The sequence below is a fragment of the Miniopterus schreibersii genome, assembly GCF_964146895.1.
Source record: "Miniopterus schreibersii genome assembly, chromosome: 4".
Classification (NCBI taxonomy): Eukaryota; Metazoa; Chordata; class Mammalia; order Chiroptera; family Miniopteridae; genus Miniopterus; species Miniopterus schreibersii.
The window spans coordinates 33,043,085-33,056,533 of NC_138105.1; the positions used below are offsets into that span (position 1 = coordinate 33,043,085).

The following is a 13,449-nucleotide window of genomic DNA, read 5'->3' on the forward strand; positions in this document are numbered from 1 at the left end:
AGCTTCAAGTGCTGGTGGCTCATTCAGGTTTTTGTGTGTGTGTGTGTGTGTGTGTTTGTGTGTTTTAATTGTATTGCAGGAGCCCTAGACTTATTTTACAGAGCACCTACGTAAACTAAGCACTGTTGTCAGCACTCGTAATTCAGTGGTAAACATGGGAGACAAAGCCCCTGTCCTCATAACATTTACATTGTTGTGGAGGGAGACAGACAATATGTAAACAAATAAATGAGGCAATTTCAGAAAGTGAGGATGCTATGCAGTGAATGACATAGAACAATGAAAGAGAGACATGGGTCACCAGGGACAACCCCCTAAGAGAAGGCTATCTGAGCTAGGTCTAAAGGACACTGAGCTCACTTCAAGAAAACAGAGGGCAGAAGAACAACAGGCAGAGTGAATTAACAACAAATGCAAAGAGCATGAGAGAGGCACTGAAAGAAATGATAATTAGTTGGGTTGTATCACTAACAGAAAAGTAGAAGATAAGGCAGAGAGGAAGATAGACATCAGATCACAGAGGTGCAGAAAATCCTCATTTGAGAAGAGTCAACAACCAAGGAGAATGGAGGATTTTATTTTTATTATTTATTTTTTTAAAATATATCTTTATTGATTTCAGAGACACAAAAGGAGAGGGAGAGAGAGAGACAGAAACATCAATGATGAGGGAGTCATTGATCAGCTGCAGCCCACAACCCGGGCATGTGCCCTGACTGGGAATCGAACCCTGATCGCCTGGATCCTAGGTCGATGCTTAACCGCTGTGTCACACCCGGCCGGGTGACGATTTTATTTTAAGGCAAAAAAGGTGCCAGTAATCTTGAGAAGACTAGAGAGGTATGACCAAATCCAAACTGAAAGAAATTCCAAAGTGAGACTACAGCAAATACACTTTCTTCCAAGCAATTTCAAACACTAGAAAGGAGAAACTACAGTAAACTGAGGAATCATCAGGGGGAGGGAGGTCTTGGAAGAACCCCACAAAAGAAAGACTAAAATTTTAAAATGAATGAACATAATTGAAGAAACAAGACATTAGAAGAAACAGAAGAGATCTGGGGTTGTACAGTATGCAAGAAATGGGAATACAGCTCAATATAAAGGATGGAATAAGAAAGGAATGCTTCGTCTGGTCTCAGGAGTTACGGCAGCAACAACACAGATAAAGCTGATTTTCCAGAGCTAGGAAGGGAAATATCTACTGCCTATAGGACATCAATACCAACTCTCAAATCTACTAGCATCTGCTTTGTTAGTATTATACACGCCTATCTACTCGGATAGGCTGTATTCTAAAGCGGAATGGAGGACAGCAAAGACAGTAAGAGTCATAGAATACTGCGACACTGCAGAGAAGGTCATTTTATTTCCATTGGAGAGATGAGGAAAGTTCATTCGGTTAAGTAAGCTGCCCAAGTCCATGAACCAGAACCAGAATACAAAACAGAAAATAAAACAAATACGGAAACAAAACTAGAGCTGTTTGATTTCAAAGTCTATGATCTTTATACTTCATACCACACAGAAGCACATTTCAGGTTAGGTGTACAAACGAGGAGCATTTGCAAAATAAAATTATCATCAATAAAATACCTATCTTGAAATAAATCAGTAATCAATTATTAGAGGCAAAACTTCTAAACTATGAAGTTACAGATTTGTCTCTACCCTTGAACAATATGTTCTGAAAGTAAAGTCTAATATTCTTCTTTCTGCCCCTTAAATATCAAGTTCGAACGATACAAACATTTGAATAAGGGGTAACAATAAGGAAAACAGTGTGAACAGACAGGAAAATGACAGCAAAGCCCTATTTCTTAAAACATGTTTTCCATGCTCAGAAGACTAGCTGCCAGCACATAAGGAACTGTCTGGCAATTCTCGTGACTAAGCACATCTGCTCAGGCCATTTCTCACACGGGACAGTTTCCAAGACACACTATGAATCAAACATACTGATCCATGGATTCCAGATTTCCATAGCATTCTTGTAATAGAAGACACAATATTATTCAAATTGGAACATGAAGCAGCTGAGAAAAAGCTGTTATCTCAGCTACAATAAAACTATTACCTGGCAAAGATACATATATTTTTGGTGAGGGGGGAGAGATTATATAAAAATTGTGGGCACGACATTTTTGAATAAAAAAGTATGCCTTTGTAAAAAAGATTAAAAATGTGAACACAGATTTATATAATTTAGCCTATGTTGCATTAAACATAATAGAGTGATATCAAGAATAGCACTGCTATAAAATCACTCTTAGCTTCTTCAATAAAACTACTTACTTAAAAATCCTTTCACTCTCACATTTTTTTAAAATTTTATTTTTGTTTAAAATATTACAGATGTCCCTTTTTCTCCCCAATGACCCATCCCACCCCGTCCCATCCCCTTCCCCAGTTCCTATCCCCACCGTTGTCTGTGTCCTTGGGTTGTGCATATATGCATATAAATTCTTTGGTTACTCTCTCCCCCTCCACCCACCCACCGTCCTCCATCCTTCTGACATTTATCAGTCTGATCTATGCTTCCACGGCATTGAATCTATTCTGTTCATCAGTTTATTAAGTTCTTTAGATGCCACATATAAACAAGATCATGTGATGCTTGTCTTTCCCTGCCTGGCTTATTTCACTTAGCATAATTTTCTCCAGGTCCATCCATACTGTCCCAAAGGGTACGAGATCCTTCTTCTTTACAGCTGTGTAGTATTCCATGGTGTAAATGTCCCACAGCTTTTTTATCCACTCATCTACTGATGGGCACTTGGGCTGTTTTCATATCTTAGCTATTGTAAACTGTCCTGCTATGAACATCGGGGTACATATATTCTTTCTGATTAATGTTTCAGGTTTCTTAGGATATATTCCTAGAAGTGGGATCACTGGGTCAAAAGACAGCTCCATTTTTAATTTTTTGAGGAACCTCCATACTGTTTTCCATAGTGGCTGTACCAATCTGCATTCCCACCAGCAGCGTACTAGGGTTCCCCTTTCTCCACACCCTCGCCAGAACATGTCATTTGTTGATTTGTTGATGGCAGCCATTCTTACAGGTGTGAAGTGATGCCTCATTGTGGTTTTAATTTGCATCTCTCTGATGATTAGCGACGTTGAGCATTTTCTCATGTGTCTCTTGGCCATCTGTATGTCCACTTTGGAGAAGTGTCTATTCAGGTCCTTTGCCCATTTCTTAATTGGGTGGTTTGTCTTCCTCTTGCTGAGTAGTGTGAGTTCTTTGTACACTTTGGAAATTAGCCCCTTATCAGATACATCCTTGGCAAATATGTTTTCCCAGACCATGGGGTTCTTTTGTATTTTGAGGCTGTTTTCTTTTGCTGTGCAGAAGCTTTTTAGTTTGATGTAGTCCCATATGTTTATTTTTTCTTTTGTTTCTCTTGCCCTAGGAGATGTATTAGAGAAAATTCCACTATGTGGGATGTCTGTGACTTTACTGCGTATGTTTTCTTGCAGGATTTTTATGGTTTCGTGACTTACATTTAAATCTTTTATGCATTTTGAGTTTATTTTTGTGTATGGTGAAAGTTGGTGGTCTAGTTTCATTCTTTTGCATGTATCTGTCCAGTTTTCCCAGCACCACTTATTGAAGAGACTATCTTTACTCCATTGGATGCTCTTGCCTCCTTTGTCAATATTAACTGACCATAATGGCATGGGTCTATTTCTGGGGTCTCTGTTCTGTTCCATTGATCTATATGCCTGTTGTTGTACCAACAGCAGGCCGTTTTGATTACAGTGGCTTTGTAATACAGTTTGAAATCCGGTAATGTGATTCTTCCCACTCTGTTGTTCTTTCCTCAAGATGGCTGCAGCTATTCGGGGTCTTTTTTGGTTCCATATAAATTTTCGAAATGTTTGTTCTAGGTCTGTGAAATATGCTATTGGTATTTTAATAGGAATTGCACTGAATTTATAAATTGCTTTGGGTAGTATGGACATTTTAATGATATTAAGTCTTCCATTCCATGAGCATGGTGTATTCTTCCACTTGTTTAAATCTTCCTCTATTTCTTTTTTCAGTGTCACGTAGTTTTCCGAGTACAGGTCTTTTACATCCTTGGTTAAGTTTATTCCTAGGTATCTTATTTTTTTAGTTGCAATGGTAAATGGTATTGTTTTTTTAGTTTCTCTCTCTGAAAGTTCATTGTTGGTGTGTAAGAATGCCATTGATTTCCGGATGTTGATTTTGTATCCTTCTACCTTGCCAAATTCGTTTATCAAATCTAGTAGTACTTTGATGGAGTCTTTAGGGTTTTCTATGTACAATATCATGTCATCTGTAAATAATGGCATTTTTACTTCTTCCTTTCCAATTTGGATGCCTTTTATGTTTTCTTCCTGTCTGATGGCTGTGGCTAGGACTTCTAGTAGTATGTGAAATAAGAGTGGTGAAAGTGGACATCCCTGTCTTGTTCCTGTTTTTAATGGAAATGGTTTTAGTTTTTGCCCATTGAGTATTATGTTGGCTCTAGGTCTGTCATATTTGGCCTTTATTAGGTTGAGGTATGATCCCTCTGTTCCCACTTTGCTGAGAGTTTTTATCGGAAATGGGTGCTGGGTTTTGTCGAATGCTTTTTCTGCATCTGTTGGTATGATCATATGATTTTTGTCCTTCATTTGTTTACGTGATGTATCACGTTTATTGATTTACAGATGTTATACCAGCTTTGCATCCCTGGAATAAATCCCACTTGGTCGTGGTGTATGATCTTTTTAATGTATTGCTGGATCCGGTTTGCTAGTATTTTAGTGAGGATTTTAGCATCTATGTTCATCAGAGATATTGGCCTGTAATTTTCTTTCTTTGTAGTGTCTTTATTTGGTTTTGGGATTAAAATGATGCTGGCCTTATCACTATCACATTTTAAAGATTTCCTGGAGCTTATTTCATATTTAAATGGAGCACAAAACATTAAGAAAACCTTAAAAGCGTCTATCATGCATTTAAACTTTGAGATGATTGGTACTAAAAACAGATTTTAAAAAGTCAGTACAGCTTAAAGCCTGGGTCCATATCAGGAAACACTGAAACTCTTTTAATTCATTTTGCAAAGCTACTATTAATTATATTAAAAATGGTTTTCTCTGGTGTGCTGTTTTGGAAGTCAAAGTACTAAGTGGGCACACATTACTGCATAGCTGAAGAATATAAATATAATTTTTCTAAATAATGACACTCCAAGAAGACAGCTGTCGCCCAACAAGATCAATGAGAAAGTATACAAAGAGAAAACCCACATATATTAGTTTAGCTTTGCCCCTCAGATAAAGTGCAATTTAACTGATTATTTAATTAACTGAATCACTGAAACATTTCTGAGCATTTACCCTCTTTCCAGCACTGGGCTAGGTGACGGCAAGATAAAAATGACTAAATTATGAGCCATACCTTTAAGGACCTTTAAAAGTAAAGAGAGATTAATGTGTAAAGAACTAACCCTTTGCGGTCGTATTAAATCTGGAAATGGGTGTCGTACTGGTCGGAATTAAGAGCTTTCAGAGAAATTATGAACTGATACATGAATGAATAGAGTTAAGATTCGTACTGTTCCTTGCTGTGGTGGCTGAGAGCAGACATACGACCGGCACAGTAAAAAAGCTTTGGTGGCTGAGAGTAGACAAACGACCGCAAAGGGTTAAGTATGCTGAAATGTTAAAAATGCTATCAGAGCAGTGTCTACAGCTGAGGCACAAAGGCAGGCACATTTGGTTCTACCTAGGGAGGGAGAAACCATAAAGATTCAGAAAAAGATTTCTAGAACATGTGACACTTGAAAGTTGAGAGGATATTTGCCAGAGAAGGGTATTTCAGGCACCCTGAGCAATGTGAGCATGGCTTGTTTTGAAAACTAAAAGTAGTTCAGAAAATTGAGGTGAGGAGTGACAAGATCTAAAGCAGCCAAGGGGTCAAGTTAAAGAGGCATTTATGTTAAGCTGAGCAACTCGGATTGTACCCTACAGGCATTTAGTAGCCACTGAAGGGCAGTGACATGATCAAATTTCCTTTTAGAAAGATAATTTTGATGACAGCACGAAAAAGGAAGGTGGGGAAGGGATAAGCCAATTTGGAGGCTACTCAGATGAGATGATGGACTGAGCAAAGGCAGTAACAATACAGTTACGTAGAAGTGAAGGATCTGAGAGACATTTGGGAGGCAGACTTGAGACAGAAGAGGATTCAGGATACCTTCTAGTTTTCTGAAGCAGGAACTGGATGGTGCCATTCACAAACATAAAGACAAGATTCAGGACATAGGACAGATAATAAGCGCGGCTGAAAGCCTGATGAGTTTCAAGTGCCTCTGAGCCACCTGGGTGGAGATGACCAGGAGAACCTTGAGCTAGAAATATTTAATGGGGGGGGGGGTCTCATCTTTATAGAGATTGTTGAAGCCACAAAAGTGTGCAAATTGAAATAATTTGAGGCTGTCATATCATACATAAACTTATTAAAGACCATTTCTAACCTCAGAGCACACTTTTATATGCTTAAGTTCTCAATAAATCTAAAATAAACTGACAAGTTACAGATTCTTTATATGAAGATACTATCTATGTCTGCTTATAAGATCATTTGTTAGTGGCTACATTTAAAAAAAAATAAACATTCTGATGATGCTACTCTGATGACAAGATAACATAGACCCCTATGCAAATGCTTTAGTCAGTCTGTATAGTACATCCTTTTACTAAGATAATATTGGTTATTCCTGAAGGATATAAACAGATGACAACTTTTCCTTCAAAGACTTTACAAGGAAGACGTAAAAGCTGAGCAGACACAACTTGAAAAATAATCATTTCCATAACTCAGCTGGACATATGTTAGAAACGAATATATATGACCTAAAAGCACCTAAAGAGAAATAGCATAGAATTTGTTTAAATGAATAAATGCTGAGTAGAGCCACAAGAAGAGTAAAAATCTGGCAGAATAGATGAAAGAAGTCTTTCTGGAGAAGGCAAGTTTTAGCCAGGCTTAGAAAGTTATAAAGTTTCTGACAAACAGAATAATGATCAAAGGCAGAAGGAAGGGACCAAAACTTATTCCATGAGCAAGAGCAAAACAACTAGTGTAAGCAGCTTGTACATAACTGGAGGGTTGGGGCAAACCAGGTGAAGGAAGGTGCTCGGAACACAGGCTGAAGAGTTTCATCCGCTACAACAGGGCATCACCAGTAACTCGCGGGAAGGAAAATGATGAAAAGCTCTAATTATAAATTCACATGATTCTAATTTTTTTGTACCATAACATCAGACATCAAATGAAACCAGTATGTTTTCAGTATAAGTACAAACTTAAACAACTCTGGTGTTTAAAGAATTTCCGATTTAGTTAATCTTGGCATGGTTATATAGGGCATCTCAAAACCTAAATTCTGGTAACATCAATATGCCCATCATTCAGGATCTGTCAAACGGGAAAGCAACACCCTCCTCCCTAAAAGAAGCATCTGCTTATCCTTATGTTCCTTTAAGTCTGTGTCAGGAAAAGCAAGCATAGTTTTATGTATGCAACTCTGAAATGCTTAATGCTAAGCTATGGAATGTTGCCAGTAAATATTATGGCAAAATTGCTCATGGACAATTACATTTAAGAACTTTTAGGCCTTAGAACACCACAACTAACTTTATCAATCTCTAATCTCAATTGATAATCTTTTGGGCCTGAATGCGCAAAAGCCAAATGAGACTTCCACACAGATGTCAAAAACAACGTACCCACTCATCACCCTTTAACAAGCAGCTCTCCTTGACTTCCTTAGTGCTGAGAATACTGTCAGAGAGCCAGGTATAGGAACTCACTAGGTTAGCAAAATGTGAGTTCTAACTTGGCTCTTCCATGAATTTTTGTGCAATCCTGAACAAGACAAATAATTTCTGAGCGCTTGGTTCATTTTGGTTCTTCTATAAAAGTAGAAAGTTATTCCATTGTATATGAGACAGCATGGATGGACCTTGAAAATAGTAATGCTAAGTGAAGTAAGTCAGTCAGAAAAGGTAAGAACCATATGATTTCACACATATGTGAGATATTAAACTGAAACTCATGGACACAGATAACAGTGAGGTGGTTAACAGAGGGAACAGGGTGGGGAGGTGGTGGGGGGTAGAAGGGGCCTAATACAAGGTGACGGAAGATGGTTTGACTGTGGGTGGTGGGAACACAGTGCAATATACAGGTCTTGTGTAACAGAAATGTACACTTGAAACCTATATGATCCTATTAATCAATGTCACCCCAATAAATTTAACAAAAATTTTTTTTTAAAAAAGTAGAAAGTTAAAGATGATCATTAAGATACCTTTAGCAATAAAATTCCATGATTCTTCCCCTGTCCTTTATCCCAGTATCACTAAGTTCTGCCCATTTTTCCTATACAAAAATATTTTATATACATTTTCTATTTCTATTATCATCATATGATCACAGGTCTTTATGAACCAATTTTCTTATTCATGTTTCTTCCAGGATCTCCACACCCTGATTTATACTACATACACCATATATCCTATATTCTTTTTCTTTCTTCCACTCTTTTCTGAACCTTGAGTGCGGAGTAAAATTAATCACACTATTCTTTCCATGATCTGTTCTTATTAGCTGTGAATCATTGCTCTCATTTGTTTATTTTTGTTTTCCTGTGCATTCTCAGTCCTCTTCTCATTCCCTTCATTGTGTGGTTCACATTAAAATGTGATATATCCTTGGAGATATATATAGATATATACACATATATGTATACATTAAGTTACATATTGCTATTTGCATGTGTTTTTATGCTATATATCATCTTTTTTACTTTTTTTAAAATTTTTTTTATTTTTTAATATATTTTTTATTGATTTCAGAGAGAGGAAAGGAGAGGGAGAGAGAGACAGAGACATCAATGATGAGAGAGTCATTGATCGAGCCCTCAACCTGGGCATGTGCCCTGACCGGGAATCGAACCCCGATCGCCTAGATCCTAGGTCGACGCGCAACCGCTGAGCCACGCCTAGCCGGGCCTTTTTTACTTTTTAAATACAAACCCTGTTTTATAGATCTATGTTGCTATAACTACATCTTTACATGTGAACACATGTTTCTAAATGATGCATAATATTCCACAGGATGCAATTACCACGTTTTACCTATCCATTTCCTTGGTGACAGACACCTAGGCTGCCTCCAATGTCCTACTTTTACAAATAGTCTCACTCCACAGAGATAATCACTAATTTGAAGTTAGGGCATATCATTCCTGGAGATGTTTTTATTTTATTTTTTTCTAATACATATACAATATATAGACTTTATTCTTTTATTATATAAGTTGATACATGCATCTCTAAATATGTATAGTATATAACTAAAATATATATCCATAATCAACACACACTATTATTTAAAGCATTTAAAATGTATATAAGTTGCATCATTCTTTAAGCCCCTTTTGCACTCATTACATTCCGCATTCTAGTTCTGACACTGATAGTTGGGAGTGAAGAAGTATCATCACTTCAACATGCATCATCCTGACTGCTATGACTTTTGAAATATTTGTTCATACCCTTTGCCCAGTGTTCTAAGACACGGTGGCCTATGTTAAGAATTGTTTTACCACCCAGAACGAGTTCTAGGTTTTTTAATGATTTGTATAAATATGAAAAAAGAAGTAGATTCTGAAGTACTCTCGTTAAAACCACAATGACTTCTTCAGTGGGTTGAAGAGTGTTCCCCCCAAAATTCAGGTTCACCCAAAACTTTATTTGGAAACAGGGACCTTGTAGAGTAATTAAGGTGAGGGTCTCAAGATGAACCCTCCTAGAGTAGGGTGGGCTCTACATCCTAAGATTTGAGTGCTTATAAAGGAGGAGAGGGCACACACAGAGAGAAAACCAGGCCATGCGAAGATGAAGGTGGGAAGAGATGAGGGTTATGCTGCCAGAAGCCAAGAAACACCTACTGCTACCAGCAGCTGAAGAGGCAGGGAAAGATTCTCTCTAGAGCCTAGAGGGAGCGCAGCCCTACTACCATCCTGATTTCAAACTTCTAGCCTCCAGAACTAGGAGGAATAAATCTGTTGTTTTAAGTTACCAATTATCATTTGCTATGGCAGGTGGGAAACAAATACAACCTCTACATCGCTAAATTCAGTGGTCAATTCTCAGAACTCACCTTGCTTTCTCTATTATTGGTTGCATTTAACTCAGCAATCACTCCTTCCTTCCTGACACGCTCCTTTCACCTGACTTCCAGGACACCACACTTCCTGGCATTCTCCTATCTCACTGGTCTCTTCCCAGCCTCTTTTGTTGTTTCCTCCTCTTTACCCTTCACTGAGCTCAGTTGTGGGTTATCTCTTTTCTATATACATTATAATTTAAAGATATTTGTAAATGACTGCAGCATAGAACAAAACCTTATAGGACTACACTACTTAATTTTAAGTATCATGAGTGAGAGGAACAAAAAGTGACAAAATTTTTTTTGCTCACTGGCGTTTTTCCTGTGAAGTCTATTAATACAACAATTATTAAACCACTGGACCACAATACACATGCACAGTATTAAACTGCTGATTAAAATCCCCTTATCGACTGCCTTCTCCTCCTCTTCCCTGTCTCACGTCTCTACCCCCCTCATGGTGCTCGCTGGTATTACATCTAAACTAATGCTCAGGACCCTTTTCTCAGGGTCTCTTTAGGGGGGAATCCAAAGAAAGACATGTAGAAAAATTTTATCTAAGGAAATTGATTTTCTTCCATAAGCACTGGTTTTACCATCATGAAACATCCCTTTATATATATTAGCTGCCTCCTGACTAACAGTTTTAATTTCAGTCTCTTCCCATCCCAACAGATCATATATACAAATACCTATTGACAGAAACTTAAAAGGGAGGGGGAAAAATTCCATCGGAAAAATTATGGCATCACCACTTCCTCTGAGGAAAAACAATTAATACTAAAATAACAAAATTCATTTTTAAAAATACCTAAGTTGTTTTCGGAGTCGCTCGATTTCCACATTTTGTTCAGTTACGGTTTTCAGAAAGTGTTGGTTAGTCTGCCACAAGAAAAAAGTAAAAATATTCAGTATCAGAACATTTAAAACTATTTCTTTAAAGATTAACTATAAGGTATATCAGTAGAAACATAAAATGAAGTAATGACAATGATTAGATGTTTTGAGGGTAAAATAGAACGCTGGCCATCTTTCCTTGCCTTTACTACTTCAGTGTCACCTGCTTGCCTCCAACTAACCTACATCTGCATTTCTGGCCACCTGAGCCTCCTCCACTCACCTAACCGTGCAGAAGGCTGGGGGTGTTGTAGAAATCATGTGTCCAGTTTGTCCTGGAAGAGCCTGAGACAACAATGACTGAAGGGCATTGGTGTGCAAATACTCCAAACTCTCGCATCCCACGGTGGAAAAACTCTAAGCTTGTGTCTATGCTGGCTTCCACAGTTCATTAGAGGGATTAAGTTTCAGTTAATTCACTTGACTGTTGAAAACCCTATTGGCTGCCCCTCTGCCCTTCCCAACTGGTGCTCCCTGTATTATCTCCTAAGGAAACTACATGCTTTGAAACCCTTTCCTCAGTCTGCTTGTGAAGGAAACTAAGGTAAGATATGAAGCAGTTTTCCATGTGTAGAAAAACTTTTCTGAGGGAATGCCTTTCTTCTGTAAGTGCTGGTTTTACATGATGGTACAAATTCCTTATCTTTCTCTATACGCCTTATATGCAAAGTCATATAGATGACAGTTACCCCCTAACTGATAGTCCTGATTTCAGTGTCTTCCATCCCAACGGATCACACATAAATCTAACAAAAGTTCCAGAGGCAATTTTCATTGTGCTTCTCTCATACTCTATCCAATTTCATTGACTTCATATTTTTAATATACTAATGTATTTCCCTCTGCTTGGGATGTCCTCATTTTGCCAGCATCCATCCCTCCACACTCCGTGTCATCTGCTCACTCTAAGGCAGAATTAACTGTTTCCTTTTTGCATTTTGATAAAACTTTATATGTACTTTTACAATATACATTGCATTATATTTAAATACCATATTTAACATTTATGTATTTCTAGCTATAATAAGAGCCTGTTTTTGAGGACTAGCTTCTTCCAGAACTCCCAGTGTCTGGCACATGATTTAGTACATTCTAAGTACTTATACCTTTGAGGAATGAATGAATGAATGAATGAATGAATGAATGTCTTTATGAGACATGAAAGAAAGCCTCTGGACTGCATCTTTATCTTTTTTTTTTTTTTTTAAAAACATATCTTTATTGATTTCAGAGAGAGGAAAGGAGAGGGAGAGAGAGATAGAAACATCAATGATGACAGAGTCATTGATCGGCTGCCTAGCCTGCAATCCGGGCATGTGCTCTGACCGGGAATCAAACCCCGATCTCCTGGATCCTAGGTCGATGCTCAACCGCTGAGCCACGCCCAGCCGGGCTGCATCTTTATCTTTATGTTGGGAAGTAGACAACTGCAGAACAGAATTTAGTATTCAACTCACAGACCACAATTTAAGAGACCAACAGAAAGAAGGATAGAGTAATAAGTAGGTAAATTATACCACACCAAAAAAGTTTTAAAAAACAACAACAAAACCTGGGTGTAACAATAAGAATGAATCAGGAAAGACATATGATTATATGCAAATAACTGAAGGGCTGACTTGAAGAAGTGAGCTTTCTATGATACCCAAAAAGATAAAACCATGCATCAGTGGGAAGAAGTCTGATGAGACATTTTTAGCTTTCCAATAATCAGAGTTGAAAGGAAAAGGCTGTTAGGGGAAGTATAATATCTCTTACAGGGGATATTCAAAACAGAGTCTAAATTATCATCTAATGGAAAAGCATTTAATAGAAGGATGTCTATTTCATTTGGGGAAGTAGATGGCCTTTAATATCATTTCAAATTCTCCTGTGAAGCTATTTCCATGACTTCAGGCCCAAATGATTCATGTCTCTGAATTCCTCCAAAATATCTTTGCACCATTAACGTTTTTAGTTATATATACTGTCTTGGCACTAGCATAAGTAACGCTTGTGTTTTCTTACTAGTTGGGAGCACCTTAGAGATAAATGATGTAGAATTAGTAGAAGTATAAACTGGAATCATGAATTTTAAGAAACTAGTGTTGGTAACTAACACACTAACTTGGTAGCAATCCTAGCAGGAGCTCAACAACTGCATCTGAATGTGGCCTTGTTCTGTATTTGTGATCAGACACAAATGCGGAAGATTCATAGAATGCGGAGATTCATAAAGGTTCAAGAAAGCATCCCTTTAAGTCACCATCTATTTCAGGACTTTATTCACTGATCATTTCAGAGTCTTTCCTGTTTCACCAAGGTGACAGGGGCTCTGTGGACAAATGCACTTTCTCTTACAACTAGGACAT

General features: G+C 37.8%; 1 protein-coding gene across 3 annotated transcripts in view; it reads right to left on the bottom strand.

Moving 5' to 3' along the window:
- Positions 1–13,449, bottom strand: part of SCLT1 (sodium channel and clathrin linker 1) — an 88,179-nt gene that overhangs the window by 50,328 nt on the left and 24,402 nt on the right. For all 3 annotated transcript variants that reach the window (XM_081136945.1, XM_081136944.1, XM_081136946.1), the window contains one exon: positions 11,013–11,083. In XM_081136945.1, the coding sequence (XP_080993071.1) occupies positions 11,013–11,083 (71 nt within the window). The remainder of the gene's footprint in view (positions 1–11,012; positions 11,084–13,449) is intronic.